The sequence below is a fragment of the Delphinapterus leucas genome, chromosome 7, assembly GCF_059928025.1.
Source record: "Delphinapterus leucas isolate spDelLeu-1000000601 "Yukka" chromosome 7, BTC_Dleu_Yukka2, whole genome shotgun sequence".
Lineage (NCBI taxonomy): Eukaryota > Metazoa > Chordata > Mammalia > Artiodactyla > Monodontidae > Delphinapterus > Delphinapterus leucas.
Genome location: NC_143135.1, coordinates 62,939,666 through 62,967,441, shown reverse-complemented (window position 1 = coordinate 62,967,441; position 27,776 = coordinate 62,939,666). Strand labels below are relative to the sequence as shown.

The window sequence follows — 27,776 nt, the reverse complement described above, 5'->3', positions numbered from 1 at the left end:
CTTGCAGTTGGCATCTGAAGTAGGGGCAGGCTTGTGGGACTGAGCCCTTAACCTGTGGGATCTGATGCTATCTCCAGGTGCTGTCTCCAGGTTGACAGTGTCAGGATTGAGTTCAATTGTAGGACACCAAGCTGGTGTCACAGAATTGCTCAGTGTAGGGAAAACCCACACACATCTGGTTTTAGAAGTACTGTGAGTACAGCAGTAGTGTGAGAGTAAAGGAGAAACATGGGAAGAAGACAGGGATTTTTCCTTTACATACTGTAACTATGTATTCTATGTATTTGTATTCTCTGAGCAACTTGTATTTTTCCACCTTTCTGTGCTTATGCAACTTGTTTTATCTGCCTGTAATATTCACCTGGAAATTTTTACATCCTCCCAACTGGCTCAAATATTTTCTTCAGGTTGGACAAAGAATTGGAGGCGGTGAGTTTAGTATCCTTTCTCCAGACTATGAAAGCCAGACTTCTATTCACCAAACTATATTATTTTTAAATACAAAAGTTCTTTGTAACTAAAGAGAGCAGAAATAGATACAATGTATGGAAGTGAAGAAAAGCGTTTCAGAGGAAAATATGTCTCCAATAATCAGAGCTCTCTGAAATAAGAATAGGTAGATATAGAATAGTGAATTCTCCCATTCACATTGATATTTTAACCAAAGCTGAAATCCACTTATATTGTTAAGGAGATTCATGGAAAACTTGGGAAAATTTACCTAGGACCTCAAAGGTACCTACCAGCTCTCGGACTACATTTGCTTCTGTGGAGAAAGAACAAATCATAGTTCAGTTTTGGCCAGGGAATCACGAACTGAATACTGGTTTTAACTCTTCCATTAACTAGCCTAGGGATGAGTAATTTATTTTATCCTTTTAGGCATTAGGTTTTCACACTTCTAGAATGAGGGCATTGAATTCTGATTTCAAGAGCAAAAATATTTTTTCTCTTCATCTAAGGAAAGTTTCCTCTCCAAAACAAGGAGAACAAGAAATAAAAGCACAGGGACATCCCTGGTGATGCAGTGGTTAAGAATCCACCTGCCAATGCAGGGGACACAGTTCCTATCCCTGGTCCAGGAAGATCCCACATGCCTCAGAGCAACTAAGCCCGTGAGCCACAACGACTGAGCCTGCAGTCTAGAGCCTGCGCGCCACAACTACTGAAGCCCGCGCACCCAGAGCCCATGTTCAGCAACAAGAGAAGCCACTGCAATGAGAAGCCTGCGCACCGCGACAAAGAGTAGCCCCCACTCTCCAAAACTAGAGAAAAGCCCACGTACAGCAACAAAGACCCAACACAGCCAATAAATAAATAAACAAACAAATAATTTTTTAAAAGGTGAGACAAATACAATTAAAAAGATACCAAAACCAGACAAAGATACTATAAAAAAAGAAAATTACAGACCAATATCAGTCATGAATACACATGCAAAAATCCTCAGCAAAATACTAGCAAACAGAATGCAACAACACATTAAAAGGATCATACCCTATGATCAAGTGGGATTTATCCCAGGGATGCAAGGATTCTTCAATATATGCAAATCAATCAATGTGATACACCATATTAACAAATTGAAGAATAAAAACCATATGAGCATCTCAATAGATGCAGAAAAAGCTTTTGACAAAATTCAACACCATTTATGATAAAAACTCTCCAGAAAGTGGGCATAGAGGGAACCTACCTCAACATAATAAAGGCCATGTATGACAAACGCACAGCAAACATCATTCTCAATAGTGAAAAACTGAAAGCATTTCCTCTAAGGTCAGGAACAAGACAAGGATGTCCACTCTCACCACTATTATTCAACATAGTTTTGGAAGTCCTAGCCATGGCAATCAGAGAAGAAAAAGAAATAAAAGGAATACAAATTGGAAAAGAAGAAGTAAAACTGTCACTGTTTGCATATGACATGATACTATATATAGAGAATCCTAAAGATGCCACCAGAAAACTACTAGAACTAATCAATGAATTTGGTAAAGTTGCAGGATACAAAATTAATGCACAGGAATCTCTTGCATTCCTATACACTAATGATGAAAAATCTGAAAGAGAAATTAAGGAAACACTCCCATTTACCATTGCAACAAAAAGAATAAAATACCTAGGAATAAATCTACCTAGGGAGACAGAAGACCTGTATGCAGAAAACTATAAGACACTGATGAAAGAAGTTAAAGATGATACCAGCAGATGGAGAGATATACCATGTTCTTGGATTGGAAGAATAAATATTGTGAAAATGGCTATACTACCCAAAGCAATCTACAGATTAAATGCAATCCCTGTCAAATTACCAATGGCATTTTGTACAGAACTAGAACAAAAAAATCTTACAATTTATATGGAGACACAAAAGACCCCAAATAGCCAAAGCAGTCTTGAGGGAGAAAAACGGAGCTGGAGGAATCAGACTCCCTGACTTCAGACTATACTACAAAGCCACAGTAATCAAGACAATAAGGTACTGGCACAAAAACAGAAACATAGATCAATGGAACAAGATAGAAAGCCCAGCAATAAACCCACGCACCTATGGTCAACTAATCTATGACAAAGGAGGCAAGGATATACAATGGAGAAAAGACAGTCTCTTCAATAAGTGGTGCTGGGGAAAATGGACAGCTACATGTAAAAGAATGAAATTAGAACACTCCCTAACATCATACACAAAAATAAACTCAAAATGGATTAGGGACCTAAATGTAAGACCAGACACTACATAGGAAGAACATTCTTTGACATAAATCACAGCAAGATCTTTTTTGATCCACCTCCTAAAGTAATGGAAATAAAAACAAAAATAAACAAATGGGACCTAATGAAACTTAAAAGCTTTTGCACAGCAAAGGAAACCATAAACAAGATGAAAAGACAGCCCTCAGAACGGAAGAGGATATTTGGAAACAAATCAACAAACAAAGGATTAATCTCCAAAATATAAAAACAGCTCATGCAGCTCAATATTAAAAAACAACCCAATCCAAAAATGGGCAGAAGACCTAAATAGACATTTCTCCAAAGGAGACATACAGGGGCTTCCCTGGTGGCGCAGTGGTTGAGAGTCCGCCTGCCGATACAGGGGACACGGGTTCGTGCCCCTGTCCGGGAAGATCCCACATGCCGTGGAGTGGCTGGGCCTGTGAGCCATGGCCGCTGAGCCTGCACATCCGGAGCCTGTGCTCCACAACGGGAGAGGCCACAACAGTGAGAGGCCCGCATACCACAAAAAAAAAAAAAAAAAGACATATAGATGGCCAAGAAGTACATGAAAAACTGCTCAACACCACTAATTATTAGAGAAATGCAAATCAAAACTACAATGAGGTATCACCTCACACCACTTAGAATGCGCATCATCAGGAAAACAACAAATGCTGGAGAGGGTGTGAAGAAAAGGGAACCCTCTTGCACTGTTGGTGGGAATTTAAATTGTTACAGTCACTATGGAGAACAGTGTGGAGGTTCCTTAAAAAACTAAAAATAGAATTACCATATGATCCAGCAATCCCACTACTGGGCATATACCCAGAGAAAACCATAATTCAAAAAGACACATGCACCCCAATGTTCATTGCAGCACTATTTACCATAGTCAGGTCATGGAAGCAACCTAAATGCCCATCGACAGACGACTGGATAAGGAAGATGTGGTACATATATACAATGGAATATTATTCAGCCATAAAAAGGAACGAAATTGGGTCATTTGTTGAGACGTGGATGGATCTAGAGACTGTCATACAGAGTGAAGTAAGTCAGAAAGAGAAAAACAAATATCATATATTAACGCATATATGTGGAACCTAGAAAAATGGTACAGATGAACCGGTTTGCAGGGTGGAAATTGAGAAACAGATGTAGAGGACAAACATATGGACAGCAAGGGGGGAAAGCCGTGGGCGGGGGGGAGTGGGGGTGTGATGAATTGGGCAATTGGGGTTGACATGTGTACACTGATGTGTATAAAATGATAACTAACAAGAACCTGCTGTATAAAATTAAATTTAAAAAAATTTAAAAATACAATTAAGAAAAAGAAGAAAGAAATAAGAGCACAAACTCTGTCTTCTTTGACCTAAGTGATATCTATAACTCCAAATCACAAAGATATCAGTGGAAAGTGGATAGAAGAAAGACAAGTGACTTAGCAGAGCAGAGGAAGGTCAAACTCAAGTACCTATAGAGAAAGATAATAAGTACCGGAGAAGTTCAGGAATTGGAGACACCAGGAGCCACAGAAGGCAGGGGTAAGGCAGTAGACTGAAACATGTTGATTGCTTAAAACTGATGTAAGATTTTGTGTCTGACTCTCATCAACACCTCAGCCATTGGTATGAAATCTCTGGGAAAAAAGTGAATCAGAGAGGCCCCAGGCACTAGGAAACCAGATACTGAAAAAATAAATGGTTGTGGGGCAAGGCCTCCATGTACAGATTAGGTCCTGAATAAGAGTGCCGGGGTGAGAGAGGAGCATCTTGCTCACCTGCTCAAACACACTAACAGTACTGTGCCACCCAAAGTGGGGGTGGCTTTTCTAAAACATCCACTTGGAGGATGGAGGTGCCTTTTTCTATATCATCCATGCAGAGAGGGATATCTCTTATTAAGTCATCCACAAGGGATGAGGGTCACTTTTTAAAAACTCATGTAATAATACAAAACCCTTTCATGATTAAAAAAAAAATTCTATTAACCAAGAATAAAAGGGAACTTCCTCAACCTGATAAAGAGCATCTATAAAAATCCCACAGCTAACATCATACTTAATGGTGAAAGTTGTATGCTCTCCTCCTAAGATCAGTAACAAAACAAAGATGTCTTCTCCAGGCACTTCTATTCAACATTGTACTGGAGGTTCCAGCCAAAGCAATGAGGCAAGAAAAAGAGAAGGCATCCAGATTGGAAATTAAGAAATAAAACTATCTCTATTTGTGACATGAGCTTGCATATAGAAAATCCTAGGGAATCCACTAAAAACTATTAGAAGTAATAAACAAGTTCAGCAAGGTTGTAAGATACCAGATCAATATACAAAATTCAGTTGTATTTCTAAACACTTAGAATGAACAATCCAAAAATAAAAATATGAAGACAATTCCATTAATAATAGCACCAAAAAAATAAATACTTAGGAATAAATTTAAGAAGGAAAGCATAAACCTCATACTCTGGAAACTATAAAAAATAAGAAATTAAATATCTGAGTAAATGGAAAAACATCCCATGTTCATGGGTCTGCAGACTTAACATTGTTAAGATGGCATTATTCCCTAAATTGGTCTATCAATTCAATGCACTATCAGAATCTCAGCTGACTTTTCTGTAGAAATTGACAACTTGATTCTAAAATGTATAAGAAGGGAGACCCAGAATAGCCAAAACAATCTTGGGAAAAAAATGAAAAGAAAAGAAGAAACTAAGATGATTAACACTTCTCAATTTCAAAAGTTATTGCAAAGCAATGATAATGAAGACAGTGTAGTATTGAGACAGAAATAAATATGTAAATCAATGGAATAGAATTGAGAGTCCAGAAATAAATTATATCGTCTACGGTCTGCTGAATTTTCAACACGGGTGCCAAGACAATTCAATGGGGGAAAGAAGAGTCTTTTCAACAAAGATTCCGAGACAACTGGATAGCCACGTGCAAAAGAAAAGCCTCATGCCATGTATAAAAATTAGCTCAAAATTGATCAAAGGTCTAAATGTAAAACCTAAACTATAAAACTCTTTGTAGAAAACATATGGGTAAATCTTCATGACTTTGGATTTGGCAAAGGATTCTTAGATATGACACCAAAAACATAAGCAAAAAAGAGAAAAAAATAGATCATCTGAACTTCATAAAAATTAAAAACTCTTCCAAGGAAACCATCAAAAAAGCGAAGAGACAACCACAGAATGGGAGAAAATATTTGCAAACCATAGATCTGATAAGGGACTTGTATCCAGAACAACAGAAACTAACACAACATTGTGAAGCAATTATACTCCAATAAAGATTATAAAAAAATAAATAAAATAAACATAAAGCCACCATATGACCCTGTGATTCTACTCCTAGGTATATACTCAAGAGAAATGAAAACAGATGTTCACACAAAAACTTGTATATGAATGATTATAGCAACATTATTCATAATACCGAAAGGTGGAGACAAATGTCCATCAATGGATGAATGGATAAACAAAATGTGGTATATCGTACAATGGAAAATTATTCATATGTTATTATATATGATTCCAACCATATGAAATATTTAGAATAGAGAAATCTATAGAGATGGAAAGTAGATTAGTGATTGCTTAGGGCCGGGGTAGGTGAGGATGTGGAGATGGGGGTGATAGATAGCTAAAGAGCATGGTTTTTTTTTTAACCATCTTAACTATTTTTTAAGTGTACAGTACAGTAGTATTAACTATATCACCTTGTCGTGCAGCAGATCTCTAGGATTTTCTCATCTTGTAAAATGAAACTCTATGCCTGTTGAACAATTGCCCTATTCCCCCACCCCTAGACTTTTTTGAGGTGATGAAAATGATCTGAAATTGACACTAGTGATGTTTGCACATATCTGTGAATATACTAAAAACCATTGAATTATACATCTTCAATGAATTGTATGTGAATTATATTTCAAGAAAACTATTTTTAAAATCAGTACCATTTGGCCTCTCACCTTCTGAGATGGCCCACACTCTGTCTGTGGAGTATGTATCTCCCTGAATAAACCTTCTTTCACGTTAAAAGAAATTAATTAATTAATTAAAATCAGTACCATTTACAATAGTATCAAAAAAAAAAAAACTCATGCAAAAGTACCTATGAGCAAGTGGGTAGTGCTGGAGTGGGGACAGGGGGATTACATGAAAGTCTTCCCCCTCCTCCACAACAATGACATCAAGGCTCATATTTGCCAGGTAGGAGACTGAAGCATCCTTCTCAGGAAAAAGTGAACACCCCAGAGCTACAGATATCTTGAAATCTCCAGTGACAAAACTGACAGGCTGCCTAATAATAGTGAAACATGCTATTCACAAGTAACAGCCTCCTCACAGTTTGTTTGCTTTTTTTTGGCCGTGCTGTGCAGCTTATGGGATCTTAGTTCCCTGCCCAGGGATCGAACCCATGTCCCCTGCAATGGGGGTGCAGAGTCTTAACCACTGGACCATCATGGAATTCCCCACATTGTTTGCTTGTAAATGGAACATGCTACTAAGGATCAACACACATTTGAGGAAAGTCACTATCATGAAAGAGAAAGACCAAGGCAAATAAATAGTCGGGGCAGCAGGGGCAGGAGAATGAATTCAGTAGAAACAAAACAGTACAAGGAGCAAAAAAAATAAAACGCTGTAGGTATTATCCAGAGAGAGAAATAGAGTGTGTCATTGAAACAAAAATTGAATGCTATAAAAGGAAAATCAGAGAACAAGAAAGAACCCATGGAACTTGAAAACATGAGGGCTGAAAAGACAGTTTTTAGAGTTTAGAAGTGTTGTAAGATAAGGTCAAGGAATTCTCCCAGAGAAGTGAGGGAAAGAAAGAAAGGGAAATGAAGAGAAAAATGATAAAAATAGAAGATCAATACAAGAGTTTCAATATTTGACCTAGTGGGAATTCCTGAGAGAATAAAGAAAACACTGGACAATAAATTGTCAAATAAATACTATTTTCTTTAAAAAAAATCCCAGAACTGTAGAACATGAGTCTCCAGAAAGAAGAGGCTCATGGACTACCCAGCAATATGAATAAAAAACCCACACCAAGGCTCATCCTCATGCAATTTCAGAATGTGGAACTAAATAGAGATTCCATGAAGCTAAAAGAAAAAATTATGTACAATGATTGCAGGCCAAAGTGAATTGACCTCTGTGTAGCAACACTGAACACTGAAAGACAAAGGAAAGGTGCCTTCAAAATTCTGAGTGTAAATTATTTCCTATATCGAATTAAATATCCAGCCAAAATTACAATCAAGTAAAGGGCAAACTAAAGATATTTTCAGACCTGCAAAGTCTAAGAAAAAAAAAATTACCTCCCATATGTCCTTTCTCAGTAAGTTACTGGATGTGCTCCTTCCAAACAAGGGAATAAAGAGGAAGACATGAGACAAGATTCAGAACACAAGAGATTCCACTAAGGAGAGTGATAGAATTTCAAAGGTAATGGCAAAAAGAAGTCCCAGGAAATAATGCAAAGAGCACCCAATTCAGGAATCCTCAAAAAAAATGAATAGATTATTTGACATGTCTGACAACATGCAAAAGTTATACAGAGAGGTGTTTCATGGAGCTGGTGGATGGATGAAGACTTAGCCTAAGTCAGATATTCAAACTAAAGCCGAAAAAGGGGCCATTACTTAGGCCAGTGCCAATAAAATGACTTAGTACAGAACAATATTTACATGAATGTATTTGTTCTGTATGGCTGCTGTAACAAAATGCCACAAATTTGGTGGCTTAAAACAGCACACATTCAGAAGTCTGAAATCAGTTTCACCTGGCTGCAAACAAGTTGCCATGAGGGCTGCACGTCTTCCAGATGCTCTAGGGGAGAATCTGTTTTCTTGCCTCTTCCAGATTCTAGAGCTGAGTTCTTTGCTTATTCCATCTTCAAAGTCAGCAGTGTAGCATCTTGCTTCAGTCCTCACTTTGCCTTCTTCTCTGTCAGATATCACTCTCCTTCCCTCTTATAAGGATATTTGTAATTGCATTTAAAGTCCAACGAAATAATTAAAAATAATCTCCATATCTCAAGATCCTTAGCTTAATCATATTGGTAAAATCTCTTTTGCCATATGAAGTAACATTCACAGGTCCTGACTATTTGGGGAGGGCATTATTTAGCCTCCCAACACTATCTTAATAAAAACTCCAAATGTGGGTTAACTAGAAATTATTTAACTACATTAAGAAGATGGAAGAACAATGGAAAAGAGTATGAAAAAGAATATACATATATATGTATGCATGTATGTATAACTTAATCACTTTGCTGTACAGCAGAAATTAACACAACATTGTAAATCAACTATACTTCAATAAAATAAATTTAAAAAGAGGAAGATGGGAAAAAAGGAAGAGGAAGTGTAGATAGCTGAAATCCTCTTCTAACCAATGCTGTCAGAAAATCATCAATAACAATCATATGGTACAAGAATTTCAGCTCAGAAAAAGACATATTGGTGATTTGAAACTTTCCAAATGATAGTTCTGTCCTGAAGGGAGATCTGAATGGCTTTCTCCTGTTACTCATCTTATCATTTGTGGTAGATTGCAGAAATAGCACAAATCCTTCCTCTCCCTGTGTCCATGACCTTGCAGTGTGACTTTCCAGACGGACTCTGTTTCTTTACCCTCGTGGCCTTCTTACTTGATTTGACCAAAAGAATGCAACAGAAGTGATGTTGTGCCATTTCCATGCCCAGGCCTCAAAAATATTTGCAAGTGGCTTCTCTAGTCCTTGGAACTTTGCCAATCTACCACAGGAACAAGCCAAGGACAGCTTGCTGGATAATGAGAGACACCTGGCCCCGTTGCCTCAGCCAACAACCAGTCAAACCCCCGGAGCGGAGCTACCTGACTGCAAGCTTACCAGACACATGAATGAATGAACCCAGTCAAGACCAGAAGAACCACTCAGCTGAGCTCAGCCCAAATAGAATCATGAGATAAATAAATTTGAGATGTTTTGTTATGCAGCAAAAGCTAACTTCTGTGTAGATCTTTCACTGTCTGTGATTACATTTTATTTATTAATTTTCCTTCCCTGTAACAAATACCGGTAGTTATCTATTTAATATCCATTTCCCCCCTTCTTCCTTGTTAACCCCAATTTTGTTCAGGAAGGCACCCCTCCTCCATGAGACTCAGGAGCCCCAGAAGAAGACCCTGCTTAATCTAATCAACAAATTTCCATTCCCTTGGTAGTGATTGGTTTAGGATCAGTCCCATAACCCAATTCTGGTCAGTGGCACTTGGGAGGAAGTCTGCTGGGGGCTTCTGAGAAAGGTTTCTTGGTCTTAAGAAAGTCACACGAAAAGATGGTCACTTTCTCCCTCTACATTGATATATCTGAAAGTGACACCTAGAGTTGTAGCAATCATCTTGAGAACAACCTAAGAAAAAAAGCACACTCAGGAAGAGCAAAGAGATGAAAATAACTTGAGTCTTTATTAATGTCTTATGCTGTTAAACCAACCAGCCCTGGAGCCAATGTCCTACCTCTGTACTTAAGGTCATGCAAAATAATATATTTTTTTCTATTGCTTAAGCCAATTTTAATTGACTTTGTTGTTACTTATGGCTGATGTTATAACTAACACAACTCTTACTAGAATATAAGCTCCGAGAGGGCAGGGACCATGTCTGTTTTGTTTGCTACTGTATCTCCAGTGCCAAGCCCAGCATCTACCCCCTAGTAAGCATTTCATAGTTATTTACTGAATGAATGAAAGTATATCAATGATAATTAAATGCATCTGCGGTTGACACTTGACTAGATAGTATAAACATCTAATTAGGGAGCCTGACTCTTCTTGATTGTGAGCCCTTCAAGAACGGGACTCTGTTTGCTCCCAAGTACCTGGCATACAGTAGATCCTCTCTATACGTTTGTTGAATAAATGTTCTATGATACTGAATTCTGCCAACTTTCCAGCAGGGGGTGCACACAACTAGGTGTTCTGGGCGCTAGGCACTCTCCTTTATCGGCTCATCAGTCTCTCCTCTGCCACCTTCCCCTCCACCTTCCCCACAAGGAGCTAAAGACCACAGCAATGCCTATGGGGAAGCCCAGGAGAAGGGGCTTTTCCATATTCAGAACCTCTGTGTCTGTCCTGTCCCAGCTTCCAGCACCTGTTAGAGAAAGCTGAGAACATGTTCTATAAACAGAGAAAGTTCTCTTTAGGTCAGGGTCAAGCAAATGTTTTCTGTAAAAGGCCAAATAGTACATGTTTTGGGCTTCCTAAGCCGTAAGGTCTCTGCTGACATGCCTTTATAACACCAAGAATTGTGGAACCAACCAGCCTGGGAGACTGCCCTACTTCTGTACTTCTGGTTATGCAAGATAATATATTCCTTTATTGTTTAAGCCAGTTTTAGCTGGCTTCATTGTTAATTATAGCTGAAGATATAATTAACCACCCACAACTAGAATAAAAATTCCAAGAGGGCAGGAAACTTAATAAGTACAAACATAAAAGAATAAGTAAAATAAGTAAAAGGAATGGCTGTGGCTCTGTCCTAAAAACTTTATTAACAAGAACAGACGGGGACTTCCCTGGTAGTCCAGTGGTTAAGAATCCACCTTCCAATACAGGGGACATGGGTTCAATCCCTGGTCAGGAAACTAAGATCCCACATGCTGCTGGGCAACTAAGCCCACGTGCCACAATTACTGAGCTCACGTGCTCTAGAGCCCATGAGCCACAACTAGAGAGCCCGTGTCACAACTACTGAGCCCATGTGCCGCAGCTAGAGAGCCCACACACCACAACCACTGACCCCGTGCACTGCAACTACTGAGCCCACGTGCTCTAGAGCCCGTGCGCCACAACTAGAGAGAAGCCCACGCACTGCAACAAAGAGCCCGTGTGCTGCAACGAAAGATCCTGCAGTGAAGATCCCACGTGCCACAACTAAGACCCAACGCAGCCAAAAAAAAAAAACACAAAACAGACAGCTAGCCAGATTTGGCTGAGCCCTGCTTTAGGTAAACAGGTACTGCCTAAGGCAGTGGTTTTCAAACTTTGTCAGAATCACCTGTAGGGTATGTTAAAACACTTATGGCTGGGCCTCACCTGAGTTTTTCAGTAGGTCTGGAGTAGGGCTGAGAATTTTAATTTCTAAGAAGTTAGGGTTGCCAAATAAAATACACGATGCCCCGTATATCTTAAATGTGAATTTCAGTTAAATGGTGAATAATTTTTAGTTTTAAGTATGTCCCAAGTATTGCATTATTATCTGAAATTCAAATTTAATTTGGTATCCTGTACTTTAAGTCTGACAGCCCTTAGGCAAGTTGCCAAGAGATGCTGATGCTGCTGGTCCAGGAACCACTTTGAGAAACACTGACCTGTATAACCTCTTACATACTGGAGCTCTGCTAGTTCAGAGGTCTTAAGCTGGAAAGAATACCCACCAGCTCAACTCAAGAATCTGAACAGTCTGTACATGTGAACATGTTCCTCCTTCATTCACAAAAGGGTTTTTTGCCAAAACTAGATACTTTAAATATGCACTATTTTTTTTAACAATTATCCATTTATTGTGCACTTACTATGTGAGAGCTTGTTTCTAGGCTCTAGAGATAAAACAAGAAATAAGGATGATCAGGCCCCTTGCTCTCAGAGCTTATGTTTAGTGGCTGTCTGGGGTAGATATGACTGGTCATCCATCTGAGAAGTTACTGGCCTGCACATTGTCAGGTATTTACTTAAGACACATAAACTATTTAGTCTATCACCATGGCTATAAACAGGGACCCCGCAGTCAGAAATTAGTTCAAATCTCAGCCCTGCCACTTACGACACTGGGCAAGGTATTTAACAGCTTTAGTCCTCAGATTCCTCCTCCGTAAAATTGGGACAGTAATTTATACTTCATGAGGTTGTTGAATGGTAAATAAAATCACTCATATAAGGAACTTAGCATAGTTCCTTGGTAGGGAATAAAATGGTCAGTACTCAACTAATAGTATAGCTACTACTACTGAAAATTCAGTGGTCTTCAAAGTATGGTCCTTGGGCCAGTGTCATCAACAGACCCATGAACTTGTTAAAAATGCAGATACCCTGTGCCCCACCCCAAACCTACTGCATCAGATACTCCGGGATGGGGCACAGCGATGCGTGATTTAACAAACCTTCCAGATGATTCTGATGCATGTTAGAATTTGGAAAATACTACTAAAGAAAATATTATAAGAAGCCAGGAACTATATGTGCTAGGGGTTAAGAATATCAAGGCCAATAACGCACAAATCTTCCCTTTTCCCAGGACAACTTTACATAAGGCTTAGTGGTGTTCATCTCTCTATTTATAGTGTGTGTGTGTTTGCAGTCCATATGCCCGAAACCCATCAGAAATTCATTTAAGCAAAGACTTCTTAGCTCATTTTTCATTCATTCAACATCCCACTGAGTGCCTACTGTGAGCCAGTGTGTTGAGATTGAGATTAAAAACAGAAGGAAACACTTCTGTGTTTCAACAGCTCTTACTCTGGCACTGATTTCGTAACAGGAAAACAGTGCACGCATTTCAGTGGGATACCAAAATGAGTTTCTACCAGAGATATTATGAAGGGAAGTGGAAGAAAGGCAGTAACTGGGAAACGTAGAAACTCTTTCCAGAGGACATTTAACTGAGCCCCTACAATGTGAATACAGAAAACAGCTCAGCTACCTGGAAAGCCTCTGCCAAAGCCTGGCAAGGCCACCAGAAGAAAAGAGAAAGCGCATTGGCTAAGTGAGGGGCCCTGGCCAGGAAGAAGAGACTCCAGTCTATGTGGGGTCTTGAACAGTCCCTGTCAAGTCCCAGTCTGTTCACAGCTGTCTCTCTTGGATGTCCTTATCTTGGTTGTGGCCCAGAAGACTACAGAGAAAGGCCGTAGAAAGAGGGGAGGCCTGGCAGGAAGCTGAATCAGGCCCCAATCTGAGAACTGGGACAGAAACAATGCTAAATCCCAGACACAGAGGTGACCCAACAGACAGAAGTATTAAGAATTCTCCACCACTCCCACCAGTAGCCTTGAACATGAGTTTGAGGTACTAGTTAGCCACAGAGAGGAAGTTTCAAATGACTGTGGAAAGTTGTATGGGGCTGGGTTAAGATAAGCATAATCTGTGCAGCAGAATCATCTGGGTGAGTTTTTTAAAAAATACTGAATTCAAATCTCTCAGGTTGGGGCCCAGAGATCAGTCATATGCTAATGATTCTGGTGCACTCACTCTTTCCACTGACCAGCATCTGGGAACCATTGCACAGCACAGGTTTATACAGGGAGCTAATTAATGCAATGCTTTGCACACCTGGCCAATTAAGTTTATAAATAAGTGATTGTCTCCTGTCTACTAGGAGCTCACATTTTAAGGCAAAGGTAATAAATTATTTTAGAAGGCCCTTCACAAAGGGTTTTGACTTCCAAGAGTTACAAACCCTGTTGCAGCCAGCTATTTTCAGGGATATGAGGGAAAGAATACAGCAACATAGGTAGCTACTCAGAACTGGGATTATTAAAACCTTGATTTGCAATCAGTCTTTCAGAATGATAAACATTTTTTATACAAAATTTTAGTGGTTTAAAAAGTAATTTTGCATCCAAATAATCAAATAATGGCCAATAGAGTGCTATACATTACTCACAATGATTTTCTGACAACCCATGATTAAATGGTCTTAGAATTAAACACAAATACACATTCACTCATTACACAAAACATAACAGAAATCACCTGTTTTACATTTCACATCAGCCTGGAGTAACTGAAGCGAGGAAGGTGAAATGAGTCTGCTTTTATTCATCTGAAGTCTTGCTCTGCATCAGAAAATAACCACAAAACACCAAGAATCTCTTTAGAAATTCATCAGTTCAATTCCAAAATGATAGTCATTTTCTACAAATCACAACAGGTTAACCACTGCACCACCAGGGAAGTCCCTTTAATTCTGTTCTTGCCACTGTGCACAAAGCACCCTATGTTTGGGACAAAAATCACCAACTACTTTTTTTAAAATAAATTTTTATTGATTGATTGATGGCTGCATTGGGTCTTTGTTGCTGCGCGTGGGCTTCCTCTAGTTGTGGCGAACGGGGGCTACTCCTCTTCGTTGTTGTGCGTGGGCTTCTCATTGTGGTGGCTTCTCTTGTTGCGGAGCATGGGCTCTAGGCGCACGGGCTTCAGTACTTGTGACACGCAGGCTCGGTAGTTGTGGCTCAGAGGCTCTAGAGTTCAGGCTCAGTAGTTGTGGTGCACAGGCTTAGTTGATCCACGGCATGTGGGATCTTCCCGGCCCAGGGCTCAAACCCATGTCCCCTGCACCGGCAGGCAGATTCTTAACCACTGTGCCACCAGGAAAACCCACCAACTACTTTCAACCCTATGATATCCTCAATTTACTTGTTTCTCTTAACCAATACCCTTCTAGAAAAGGGGGCAATAACTCAATATACAAACATACTCCCCATTTCTTTCATTTTTCAACCCACTGCATTTAAGCTTCTTTGTCCTCTCCTCCCTTGCTCTACTGATAGTATTTCCACTAAGATTACTAATGACCAAGTTGTAAATCGAATGGCAATAATATATTTTTTTTTAATTTAAAAAAATTTTTTTTTTTTTGGCGGTATGCAGGCCTCTCACTGCTGTGGCCTCTCCCGCTGAAGAGCATAGGCTCCGGATGCGCAGGCCCAGCGGTCATGGCTCACGGGCCCAGCCGCTCCACGGCACATGGGATCCTCCTGGGCTGGGGCACGAACCTGTGTCCCCTGCATCGGCAGGCGGACCCTCAACCACTGTGCCACCAGGGAAGCCCAATAATATTTTTTAACTATAAAGATAGGTTATTAAAACATTACATGTCACATCTCTTATAGAATTTACTTATTACAAAATTATTATAGAAGAAATCATTAAGAAATATAAAACCATAGGAAATACAATTTCCAATAAAGGTAAGGGTTTAGTGTAGTCAAGTACTGTTCTAATTGCTTCACATGTATTAAATCACTTGATCCTTTTACTTACCCAAGGTCAGTTAGTGGCAGAGCCAAGATTAAAATTCAGTTTGTTCTAGGGCTTATACTTAATCACTATATTATATAGCTTTCTCCAGTTACACAAATAAAACAATAATAATCACTGCAAAAAGATAAGGTGTAATTTTATTACTTTCAACATTTCTTTTCATCACAATGAACAAAACAAAATAAACTAAAATACAACACAGCTTTACAAAAATAAATTTTTATTAAAAGCAGTAGAGTCTGAGCAGGAGACAGTACAAAGAGTGTAAACAATGTAAACATCACTACATTCAGCTCAGCTTGATTGAATGCTGAAAGACAACTCTAAATGCTCTATGTGCCCTTACTAGCAAGATACGTTAGTTCTACTGTACACAGAAAACACACTCTAATTTTGATTGAGAAAAAGTATTTTATCGAAGTCGGTCCCAGCGCCAAATACTGGCATCATCACAAACAGCTATAAGAATGCTGCTATCCCTGCTAAAACTGGTTTGTCGAATAGCAGCACCACATTTATGATGAGTCAGTGTTGTGCATCTAGGGAGAAAACATGACAACAGGTTAAATACCATGCATATATAATGCTGTCAGTATCTAACTTAAAACAATGAATCAGAAAATGAATACACGTTCCAAGTCATATAGAAAGCACTTGAAAACAGAATACAGTTCACTAAGAGCCCAATCTGAAATTTCATAAAATTTGGGTATATTTTAAATCCAAGAGGTACCATATAACTTATATTCAAAAAAGAGAAATAACTTATTACCAAAGTACTTGGGAAAAACAATCATTATTAGAATAAAAAAGAAATACTTTACAATACTCTGAGAATGTAAATGTTACAAATGATTTAAGGTTGGCATTTCAAGTATCAAATTACTTCCTCTATGCTGACATAACACTTTGGAGAAAAAGTCAGAGATTATGAAGAGGAATTTCTAAATACTTACTTGGCTTTATGAGGATCTTCTACTTCTAAATCCCAAACATAAAGTTTGCCAACCTGATTGCCCAATGCAAGCATCTGTATAAACATATTAAAAAAAATCAAATTATTAAAACAAGCTATGAAGATTTCAAACAATCCTAAGACATCTTTCTTATTTCAGAAAAACCTCAGCTCCAGCCTATGGCAACACTCTTGGTTATTTCTTTGCATCTTATATTTCTTATATTGTGTAAATGAGGATAAGAGCAACTAATGCTTCACAAAGATGTCTTGAGTAAAATAAGGAGGTTATTTTGTAAATTTACGAAGAACTTTACAATTTATTTACATAGTTAGCATGTACTCTTTATTCTGCCTTAAAGAACTGTAGTAAAAGCCATAGGAAATTTCCAAAGCTTTCATATAGAAATAAATACCCAAGTAATTTATCACAAAATTCTAACACCAAATTTTGAAAAAATTTTAGATAACTAATATTTTGTCTCTATCTTCCACGTTGCTTTTCTATATAAAAAGATTAACACTCTAATCCAAAACATTAAATCTTAGTAACAGATGTTACGGAAAGTAAACACCTAACTGCCACCATTGACACCTGTCAATTTCATTTATAATGAGCACTGCAGATGGTGTGCAGAGCCACAAGGGTAGAATAAATAACATCAAAGGCCAAAGCAATTAATACAAAAAAATCAAGGTAGATTAAACTTAGAGTTAACAGAATACAGATACACTACAGTGAAAACTAAAATTGCCATGGTTTTAAGTCAAATAATTTCAAAATGTAAAAATATGTTGCTACCTTTTGCCAGAAATCCATAGAAAACCTCATGTACCAAATGTCACACTGGCTGTAATCAAATCGCCCAAGAATAGTCACATTAGACTCACTGGGTTTAATTTTATCTATATCATCTTCCATTTTGCCAGGTTTCCAGCATACAATGGCATTTTCACAAGACTTTAAAAAAGACAGAAATGAGAAAAAAAGAAATGTTAATCAAAGAACTGAATTTTAAACATTAAAAACAAAGCTTTTTCTCTACTATCATTTCAGAACTCACAGCTCTTAGAACCTGGTTATCCATCTACTGAGTCCAGTGATATACATTCATTTATATTTACAGAGTCAGTATCCACACTTACAGACAAGAAGTCTGATTATCAACAGATTTTAACAATACAAAAGCATTACACTGTCTAGAATATTCATTTTTGAAGTCACAATTTCTCTTCCAAACCAAAACAAATTCAGCTTTAGATACTTCAGCATCCAGAGACTTGGAAGTATTTTATAGCAAAGGTAAAATTACAAACACTGTATTAGAATACACAGCTCTTCAATATGGCCCCTGCTTACTTCGCTGGTTTCATCTTTCCCCATTCCACTTCTAAACCCCCATGGTTCCCTTTATATCTGGTTAACTATTAATCCTCCTGTCTGCACTACATGATAGGTGCTCAAGAGATGTCATAGGAAAGCTAATGAATTCATAGAAGGGGCCTTAGAGGTCAGATTATACAGAAGGCAATAAAAGCAGTGGTTCAATATCAAGACACTGATGAGGGGATGGGATTAAAATAGGCTGAGTTACACCTTCCCTATCCTGCAACACTGAACCTTTACATACATTCTATTTAAGCAGCAAGTGGTAAAGAATAGAATGGGAGGAAAAAATGCAAAACAGAGGGCACTATTTATATTCCTGTGTAGGTCAGTGATTTGCTGGCTAAGGGATATTTGGCAATGTCTCTGGCTTCTAGTTAATAGAAGCGAGAGATGCTGAACACTTTGCAATGCACAGAACAGCTCCTCCCACAAAAAAGAACTGTCTTACCCAACTTCCACAGGGCCAGGATTGAGAAATCCTGGTGTAGGTGAAGAATGCCTCCTGGAACTTTACAGGACACAGCCTAACAACCACATGTGGTAGCTCTGTGGGGTCACAGGGAGATTAGGGAGTGGACAATATGGTTTTTATCTTCTCTGCCCTTTTTGGATTATATAAAATCCCAGGGATATGGATCTGTTACACAAGTTCTTTATTGTAAAGTATCTTAGAGATTACCTAGGCTGATGACTCTTAACTAAGTACACAATTGGATTGATATAGACTGTACAGCTTTCTTTAAAAACTCATCTTGACCCCAACCCTACTGAATCACAAACTCTGGGAGGGGAGGCCAAAGCAGCAGAATTGTAAAATACTTCTTCAAGTGCTTCTTACTGACTGTATTGGTAAAGGATCCTTAATCAATAGAGTTCCCTCATGGAGAACTAAATAATCTCACTAATGGATGGCTGTACTAGAAAATCATCTAGAGAGTCTTTAAACATTACAAATTCCCAGGTCCTTATGCCAGATTTAGAATATCTGGGGATGAAGCCTAGGAATCTATTTTTACAATGTCCTCCCAATAGTTCTGATGTGGAGCCAGATTTGAGACCACCAATATTCAGTTCAGCTTCCCACCTAAAATGCAGAAATCCTTTCCTGTCATCTGATTAAGTTCTAAGAGCAGAAATTTTAGAGCGACTCCTTTTTTAATTCTGCTTCCAAAACAGATGAAGTAGAGGTACTTTTTCCTATTTATCTTGTTAAGTACAGCTTAAAAGTCTGAAGGCTAGGGAGGAGGCAGACTGGTTAGGGGCCCTGGGACATGAAGAACATTGAGTTGCTTGGTTTTCTTTTGCCTCTTTGTGTATCCCAGACTGGATGCTAGAGAAGGTAGCAACTCAACAAAGCTAAGTGAAGACAAAAAAAAAAAAAAAGCCCCAACAAAAGCCTACTCTCTACAAAGGACCAGGAAACTGGCAACCTAGCATGAGAGAAAATTTTCAGGTAAACACTTAATACCACAGAGAAAACAGTGGACCCATCCACACATGTGGACCAGCAAAGTCCCAGTGGGGTCCCTTCTCAGGTGATAACTAAACACTTCAAGTAGGTAACACCCTGACTCCTCCCTACCCCTCATGGTAATGAGGTGACTCTCCTCCTCCTCCTCTGCCTGGGGTGGTATTAGAGGAAGCCTAGCAGAGAGTCAGAATGTTCACAACCACCCACCACTCTCAGTGTCAGTGGAGGCCACTCGGGGAGCAGTACTGAGGCCTCCCAAACCCTCTTGCTAGGGTGCTATCACCTGAGGCCCAGTGAAAAGCCTGAACTCCCACCCCAGTAGTAAAGAGACAAAATCACCAAGTCAGCCAAGTGGGGAACCTCAACTTCCCTTGCCACCTGCCAATAATGAAGCAGCACTCCCCTTCCCCAGCTGAAAATTTATCAAAGGAAGCCTGCTTAAATATCAGTAAGATCCAGAGTTTTGTAACAGTAACCAAAATATTGATATCTTAATCAAAATTCACTTGTCATACCAAGAAATGTAAAAATCTCAACTTTAATGAGAAAAGATTATCAAGAGATACCAACACTGAGATGACATAGATGTTAGAACTATCTGACAAGGATTTTAAAGCAGCTATCATAAAAATGCTTCAATGAGAAATTACAAACACATTTAAAACAATAAAAAAAAAGTCTCAACAAAGAAATAAAAGATAAGAATCACATGTAAATTTTAGAACTAAAAAAACTATAGCTAAAATAAAAAACAACTGAAGGGCTCACCAGCAAAAAAAGAGAGATGAAAGAGTCAGTAAATTTAAAGTTAGAACATAGAAATTACCCAATTTGAACAAAAGAAAACAGACTTATTAAATAACAGAGTCTCAGGGACCAAACTAAAAACATAATATTCACATCATTAGAGTTCCTAAAGGAGAGGGGGAAGAAAGTGGGACTAAATAAGAATTTGAATAATGGCTGAAAAGTTCCCAATTTTGGGACAAATTATGTCCCCAAAGACAAACCTACTACAGATTTAAGATGGTGAGTGAACCCCAAAAAAGATAAACTCAAAGAAATCAATATCAGGCATATCACATTCAAACTTCTGAAAACTAAAGATGAAGAAAAAAAAATCCCGAAAGCAGTTAAGACAGAAAGAACACCTCACCTATAGGAAAAAAAACAATTCAATGATGGCAGATGTCTCATTACAAATGACAGAGACCAGAAAGAGGGGGAACAACATTTTTCAAATGTTTAAAGAAAAGAACCATCAACACAAAATCCTATATTCAGTGAACATATGCTTCAGGAATGAAGGGGAAATGAGGACATCCTCAGACTAAGAAAAACTAAAAGAATTTGTCACCATTCTAAAAGAATGGCTACAGGAAGTTTGATGAACAGAAAGGAAATGATATAAGAAGGAATCTTGGAATATCAGAAAGGAGGAATGAACAACAGAAAAAGCATAATGAGTAAACACAACATTCTTCTGCTTGAGTTTTAAAATTCTGTTTGGCAGTTGAAGCAAAAATTGTAATACTCTTCGATGAAGTTCTCAATTGTAAAGGGAATATTTGAGACAATTATAAGTGGAGGAGAAAGAGAGAGGTAAGCTTCCTATACTTCACTTGAAGTGGTAAAATGTTGATATACTGACTGATCACATATATATCATATATATATATATATATATATAGTAACACCCAGAGCAAATACCAAAATAGCTACACAAAGAAATATACTCAAAAGTAGTATAGATAAATCAAATTGGAATTCTAAAATATGTGCACATAGGCGAAAAAACCCAGAGAAATGAAAAGGATGAAAAAAATTAAATAGTAAACTTAATGTAATAATTGGTAAGTTAAGGCTCAAATATAAATGGTCTGAATGTACTAGCTAAAAGACAGTTTGGCAAAGTGAATTAAAAAATATGACCCAACTATATGCTATCTTTAAGAAACTCACTTCGGGGCTTCCCTGGTGGCGCAGTGGTTGACAGTCTGCCTGCCAATGCAGGGGACACGGGTTTGTGCCCCAGTCCGGAAGGATCCCACATGCTGCGGAGCGGCTGGGCCCGTGAGCCGTGGCCGCTGAGCCTGAGCGTCCGGAGCCTGTGCTCCACAACGGGAGAGGCCACAACAGTGAGAGGCCCGCATACCACAAAAAAAAAAAGAAACTCACTTCAGGTATAACAATACAGGTAGATTAAAGGTAAAAGGTTTGAAAAAGATGGGACTTGCCTGGTGGTGCCGTGGTTAAGAATCCACCTGCCAATGCAGAGAACACAGGTTCGAGTCCTGGTCCGGGAAGATCCCACATGCTGCAGAGCAACTAAGCCCGTGCGCCACAACTACTGAGCCTGCCCTCTAGAACCCGTGAACCACAACTACTGAGCCCGTGTGCCACAACAACTGAAGCCCATACACCCTAAAGCCCATGCTCTGCAACAAGAGAAGCCACTGCAATGAGAAGCCCGCGCACTGCAATGAAGAGTAGCCCCCACTCGCTGCAACTAGAAAAAGCCCAGGCACAGCAACCAAGACCAGAGGTAGTCAAAAATAAATAAATAAACAACAACAAAAAAGGTTTGAAAAAGATATACCATTAATTAAAGGAAAGCAGGAATGGCTATACTACTGTAAGACAAAGGATCCATCAAAGCAAAAACTTTACCAGAGACAGAGATGGACCTTACATAATGATAAGAGGGTCAAGCTACCAAGACAAAGCAATACCAAATGTGTATACACCAACCAACAGAGCTGCAAAATGTAACAGAACTGAAAGGAGAAAGGGAAAAAGCCACAATTATAGTTGAAGACTTCAACACTTATTTCTCAATAATTTATTAATTATTAGACAGAATAGTGGACAGAAAATCAACAAAGACATAGAACAATTCAACCACACTGTCAACTGACAGGATCTAACTGACATTTATAGAACACTCCACCCAACAGCAGAATATACATTGTTTTCAAGCTCCCATGGAACATACCCAAAACAGGGTCATAAAACAAATCTCAAAAAATTTAAAAGAATCAAAATCATAAAGAGTATATTCTGACCAAAATGGAATCAAACTAGAATCAATAAGAGAACGATAACAAGAAAATTTCCTAGCACCTAGAAACTACACAACACACTTCATATCAAAATTTTTGTGAGATGCAGCTAAAGCAGTGCTGACAGGGAAATTTACAGCACTAAATGCTTACATTAGAAAAGTCTCAACTAAATAATCTAAGCTCCCGTCGTAAAAATAGAAGAACAAAAACAACTCACAGCAAACTAAAGGAAAGAAGGAAGACAGGAAATAACAAGAAAATTTGACAAACCCTTAAAAAGACTGACAGAAGAGAAGATATAAATTACTAACTTCAGGAATGAAACAAGGGCTATCACTAGAGACCTTGCAGATATCAAAAGGATAATAAGGGAATACTACAAACAACTCTCCACACATAAATTTTATACTAGATGGAATGGATCAACTCCTCAAATAGCACAAACTACCACAATTCACTCAATATGAAACAGTTCATTCGAATAACCTTTTCACTTTTAAGGAAACTGAGTGTTTAATTTTTAAACTCCTCCTCAAAAATTTCTAGTCCTAGGGGCCAGTATTATTGATACCAAAACCAGACAAAGGCAATATAAATAAGAAAACTTCAGACCAATATCATATCTCATTAATACATATAAAATCTTTAACAAAATATTATCAAATAGAATTCAATAACCTATAAAAAGAATTATACAGCAAGACCAAGTAAGCTTATTCCAGTGATACAATATTCAGAAACAATCAGTGCAATCCAATGCATTAACAGGCTAAAAAAGAAAAACCAGTGATCATATCAGTTGATGCAGAAGAAGCATTTGACAAAATTTAACACCCATTCATGATAAAACTCTGAAAAAATTAGGCAGAAGGAAAGCTCTCAACTTGATAAAGAACATCTACAAAATTGTGAAAGACTGAATTCTTTTCCCCTTTAACATCAGAAACAAGCCTAGGATGTCTGCTCTTATCACAGCTATTCAACACAGGACTAGAAGCTTACCAGTGAAATAAGACAAGAAAAGGAAATGAAGAAAAATACAGTTCAGAAAGGAAGATATAAAAACTGTCCTTATTTGCAGATGAAATTATAATCTATGTAGAAAATCCCATGTAATTAACCAAAAACAAACAAACAAAAACCTTCCTGAACTATAAGTAGTTCAAACAGATTGAAGGATTCAAGATTAATACACAAAAATCAATTTATTTCTATCTACTAGCAATGAACACAAAGAAATGGAAATCAGAAATACCATTTATTACAGTCACTCTAAATGGAGAGACATACCATAGTCAAGGACCAGAAGACTAAGCAGAGTAAAGTTATTAATTCCCCACCAAACTGATATACAGGTTCAACACAATTTCAATCAAAATCTCCCCGCCCCCCCCAAAAAAATCCCAGCAGATTTTTAGTAAATGTAGACAAGATTATTCTAAAATTTATATGGAAAGACAAAGCAACTAGAATAGCTAAAATAATATTGAAAAAGAATAAAGTGGAATAAATCACTCTACCAACTCCAAGACTAATTATACAGCTAGAGTAACCGAGCTTGTGTATGTAGTACTGGTAGAGGGAACAGAATAGAAAAACCAGAATCAGCCTCATACAAGTATGGCCAAACAATTCTGAAAAAAGTACAAAAGCAATTCAAAGGAGGAAAGATAGGCTTTCAACAAATGGAGCTGGAACAACTGGATAACTATAGGCAAAAAATGAACTGTCTACCTAAACCTCATACAAAAATTAACTTAAAATGGACCATTAAATTTAACATAAACCATTACAATACTTCTTGAAGGAAACACAGGAGAAAATCTTTAGGACCTAGGGCTCAGTGAAGAGCGTTTAAACACAATATCAAAAGCATGATCCATAAAATAATAATTTTTTTTAAAAATCAATAAATTAACTGAACTTTATCAAAATTAAAAACATTTGCTCTGTAAAAGACCCTGTTAAGAGGATGAAAAGACAAGCTACAGACTGGAAGAAAATATTTGCAAACTATTTATCTGACACAGGATTTATATTTAGAATATATGAAGAACTCTCAAAACTCAACACAGTAAAAAACAAAACAAAACAAAAACCAATCCAATCAGAAAATGAGAAGATATGAAGAGACATCATTGAAAGGATATATGGATGGTAAATAAGCACATGAAAAAGATGTTCAACACCACTAACCATCAGGGAAATGCAAATTAAGACCACGATGATGTATCACTACACACCTATCAGAACAGCTAAAATAAAAAATAGTGACAATACCAAATGCCGGCGAAGATTCGAAGACACTGGATCTTTCATACATTGCTGGTGGGAATGTAAAATGGCACGGCCACTCTGGAAAATAGTTTGGCAGGTTCTTAAAAAACTAAACGAACTTAACCATGACCTAGCAATTGCTCTTCTAGGCATTTATCCTAGAGAAGTGAAAACTTAAGTAAGTCCACACAAAAACCTATACACGATTGTTCAATAGCAGCTTTATTTGTAATAGGCCCAAACTAGAAAGGATCAAAATGTCCTACAATAGATGCATAAGGTTAAATAAACTGTGGTACACCCATTCCATGGGATACTACTCAGCAGTAAAAAGGGAGACCTATTGATACACACAACAACTTGGATGGCATTACACTGAGTGAAGAAAAAAATCTTAAAAGGTCCCATACTGTAACATTCTTGAATTGACAAAATCACATGTGATAAAATGACATAGAACTACACACGCACATTGTACAATGTCAATTTCCTGGATCTGATATTGTATTATAGCTATGTAAGATGTAATAACCAATGGGGGAAATTGGGTGAAGGGCAATATGGGACTTCTCTGAACTGTCTTTGAAACTTCCTGTGAATCTAATTTCAAGATCAAAAGTTAAAAAATAGAAAGGTAAAACTATACCCTCATGGCCAAGGAAAAAATAAATCAGGCTCTGCCCAAGAAAATGTGAAATGCCCTGAAACCTGTATCAAGAAAAGAAACTAGATAGCAGTTTCTCCAAATTTGACAATCCTAAATGTTCAGATGACATCACCACCAACTTCTCTAAATTATCAGTAAAAAAAAATATATATAAACATATGTATCAACATACTAGAGCAGGGGTTGGCAAACTACATCCCATGAACCAACTCCATCCGTCTGTTTTTGTACATGTAAGTTTACTGAAATGAACACAAACATTAAAAACAACAACAACAAAAAACAACCACACTACTGGCTTTAGGTATTGGTTATTTTACAATAACACTGGATATCAGAGAACAGTATCAACTTGCAAGGTAACATTTTTCATCTTATTGGAACACAAATTATAATTCATCAGGATGTTTTATGCCTAAAACAAATTTCCAAATCTTTCAAAGTTATCATAAGACTTAAAAAAAAAAAAAAAAAGCAATTTCCCATCTGTTATCCAATTTACCAACTGCATAAAAAACTGTGCTCCCTGCAAAGTTCCAACTCACACAAACAATGGAAATACAGCTTAACAGCAGTTACCATACCTTGGAAAGTATCAAATCACCTAACCATCGCACACAATCGACATAATTTCTATGTATGTCTCTGGTAGAAAAGTCAGGAAAATGAATTTTCTGAGAAATAAATGGCCTGAAATGGAAATATCAAAAGTTAAGAGAAAAACGTGTAGCAAAAGCTCACTAATTTTCCTTTTTGGATTTATAAAACTTTGAAAAATAAAATATATGAATACTAATTCTTCTGTGTTTCTACAAAACTAAATACCTTCTTATCTGTTTACTCGGAGCTAAAATCTCATTTCATTTTTGTTTCTACATTTACTCCATTATTAGCTCTCAACTGAATTTTGTATTCATCCTATGAAATTTCATTTATAAAAATTGCACCTTCCTGCCTTACTACATATAGGCCAAAATTAGTCACTTCAATTCTGGCTATCTAACCAATAACCAAAGACACTTGATTACAGAGCTGAAAATTTCTCATAGAAAATACTAAGCTACCTACTCAATCCTTTAAAATTAAGCATTAATGGTCTATGAAAGTAAACACATCTAGATTACTTTGAAAGATAATTATCTTTTAGGAACAATGACATCATTTCAAAGTCTGCTAAAGGTAAAGTTAAGTGAGAATCCTTCCTAGAACAATTTCTGAAGATGATATCTGACAACAATTTGACATTTATTAGTTAGAACTTCTGTATTTAGAAAAGTAAAATACGGTGCAACTTTTCCTTAAAGATGTTTGTGAGAAGACCATAAACTAGAGAAGTTGCTACCAATTCTGAAGTTAATTAAATGTATACCTAATATTTCTAATCTAGTAAGTGATTCAGTTTTATTTATTTATTTATTTTTATTTTATTTTTGGCTGCATGGGTCTTCGCTGCTGTACGCGGGCTTTTCTCTGGTTGCGATGAGCAGAGGCTACTCTTCATTGCAGTGCATGGGCTTCTCATTGTGGTGGCTCCTTTTGTTGCGGAGCACGGGCTCTAGGTGTGTGGGCATCAGGCATTGTGGCACACAGGCTCAGTAGTTGTGGCTCGTGGGCTCTAGAGCGCAGGCTCAGCTGTTGTGGCTCACGGGCTTACTTGCTCCGCGGCATGTGGGATCCTCCCGGACCAGTTCTCAAACCCGTGTTCCCTGCATTGCCAGGCAGATTCTCAACCACTGCGCCACCAGGGAAGCCCTTGATTCAGTTTTTAAACTGAAGTAACTGCAGAAGTATCATATACCATGAATTAGTTGTGTCTTGGGCAACTCATATGTCCTCTCTTTGCTTTTCCCTCATATGTAAAAAGGATGTTGGGCTGAATTATTCCAAATACTCTTTCCAATTCAAATTCTGGGACCTTTTTTTTCTTTTTTTTTTTTGAGGTTTGCAGGATCTCAGTTCCTCAACCAGGGATTGAACCTAGGCCACGACAGTGAAAGCCTGGAATCCTAAACACCAGGCCACCAGGGAACTCCTGGATTTTTTCTTTATTAAAACATTAAAATGCTATTAATGATCTGATATAAATTCTTAACTGATATAATTTTATTAATTACTTTTCAGCCAAATATGTATTATAATCTATGGTTAAACCTCTCTCAAGAAGACCAGCATAATTCA

The 27,776-nt window shown here is 37.7% G+C and overlaps 1 protein-coding gene across 8 annotated transcripts in view; it reads right to left on the bottom strand.

The window, feature by feature from the left end:
- Nucleotides 1-15,976: 15,976 nt before the first annotated feature.
- Nucleotides 15,977-27,776, bottom strand: part of EED (embryonic ectoderm development) — a 33,374-nt gene continuing 21,574 nt past the window's right edge. For 5 of the 8 annotated variants that reach the window (XM_089915373.1, XM_089915374.1, XM_022594045.2 and 2 more), the window contains 5 exons: nucleotides 26,183-26,288; nucleotides 24,935-25,009; nucleotides 17,531-17,689; nucleotides 16,730-16,803; nucleotides 15,977-16,312 (listed from right to left, as the gene is read on the bottom strand). In XM_089915373.1, coding sequence (XP_089771499.1) covers nucleotides 16,186-16,312; nucleotides 16,730-16,803; nucleotides 17,531-17,689; nucleotides 24,935-25,009; nucleotides 26,183-26,288 — 541 coding nt within the window. In that variant the 3' untranslated portion in view covers nucleotides 15,977-16,185. The remainder of the gene's footprint in view (nucleotides 16,313-16,729; nucleotides 16,804-17,530; nucleotides 17,690-24,934; nucleotides 25,010-26,182; nucleotides 26,289-27,776) is intronic. The other 3 variants (XM_089915375.1, XM_089915377.1, XM_022594048.3) reach the window with 1 other exon arrangement.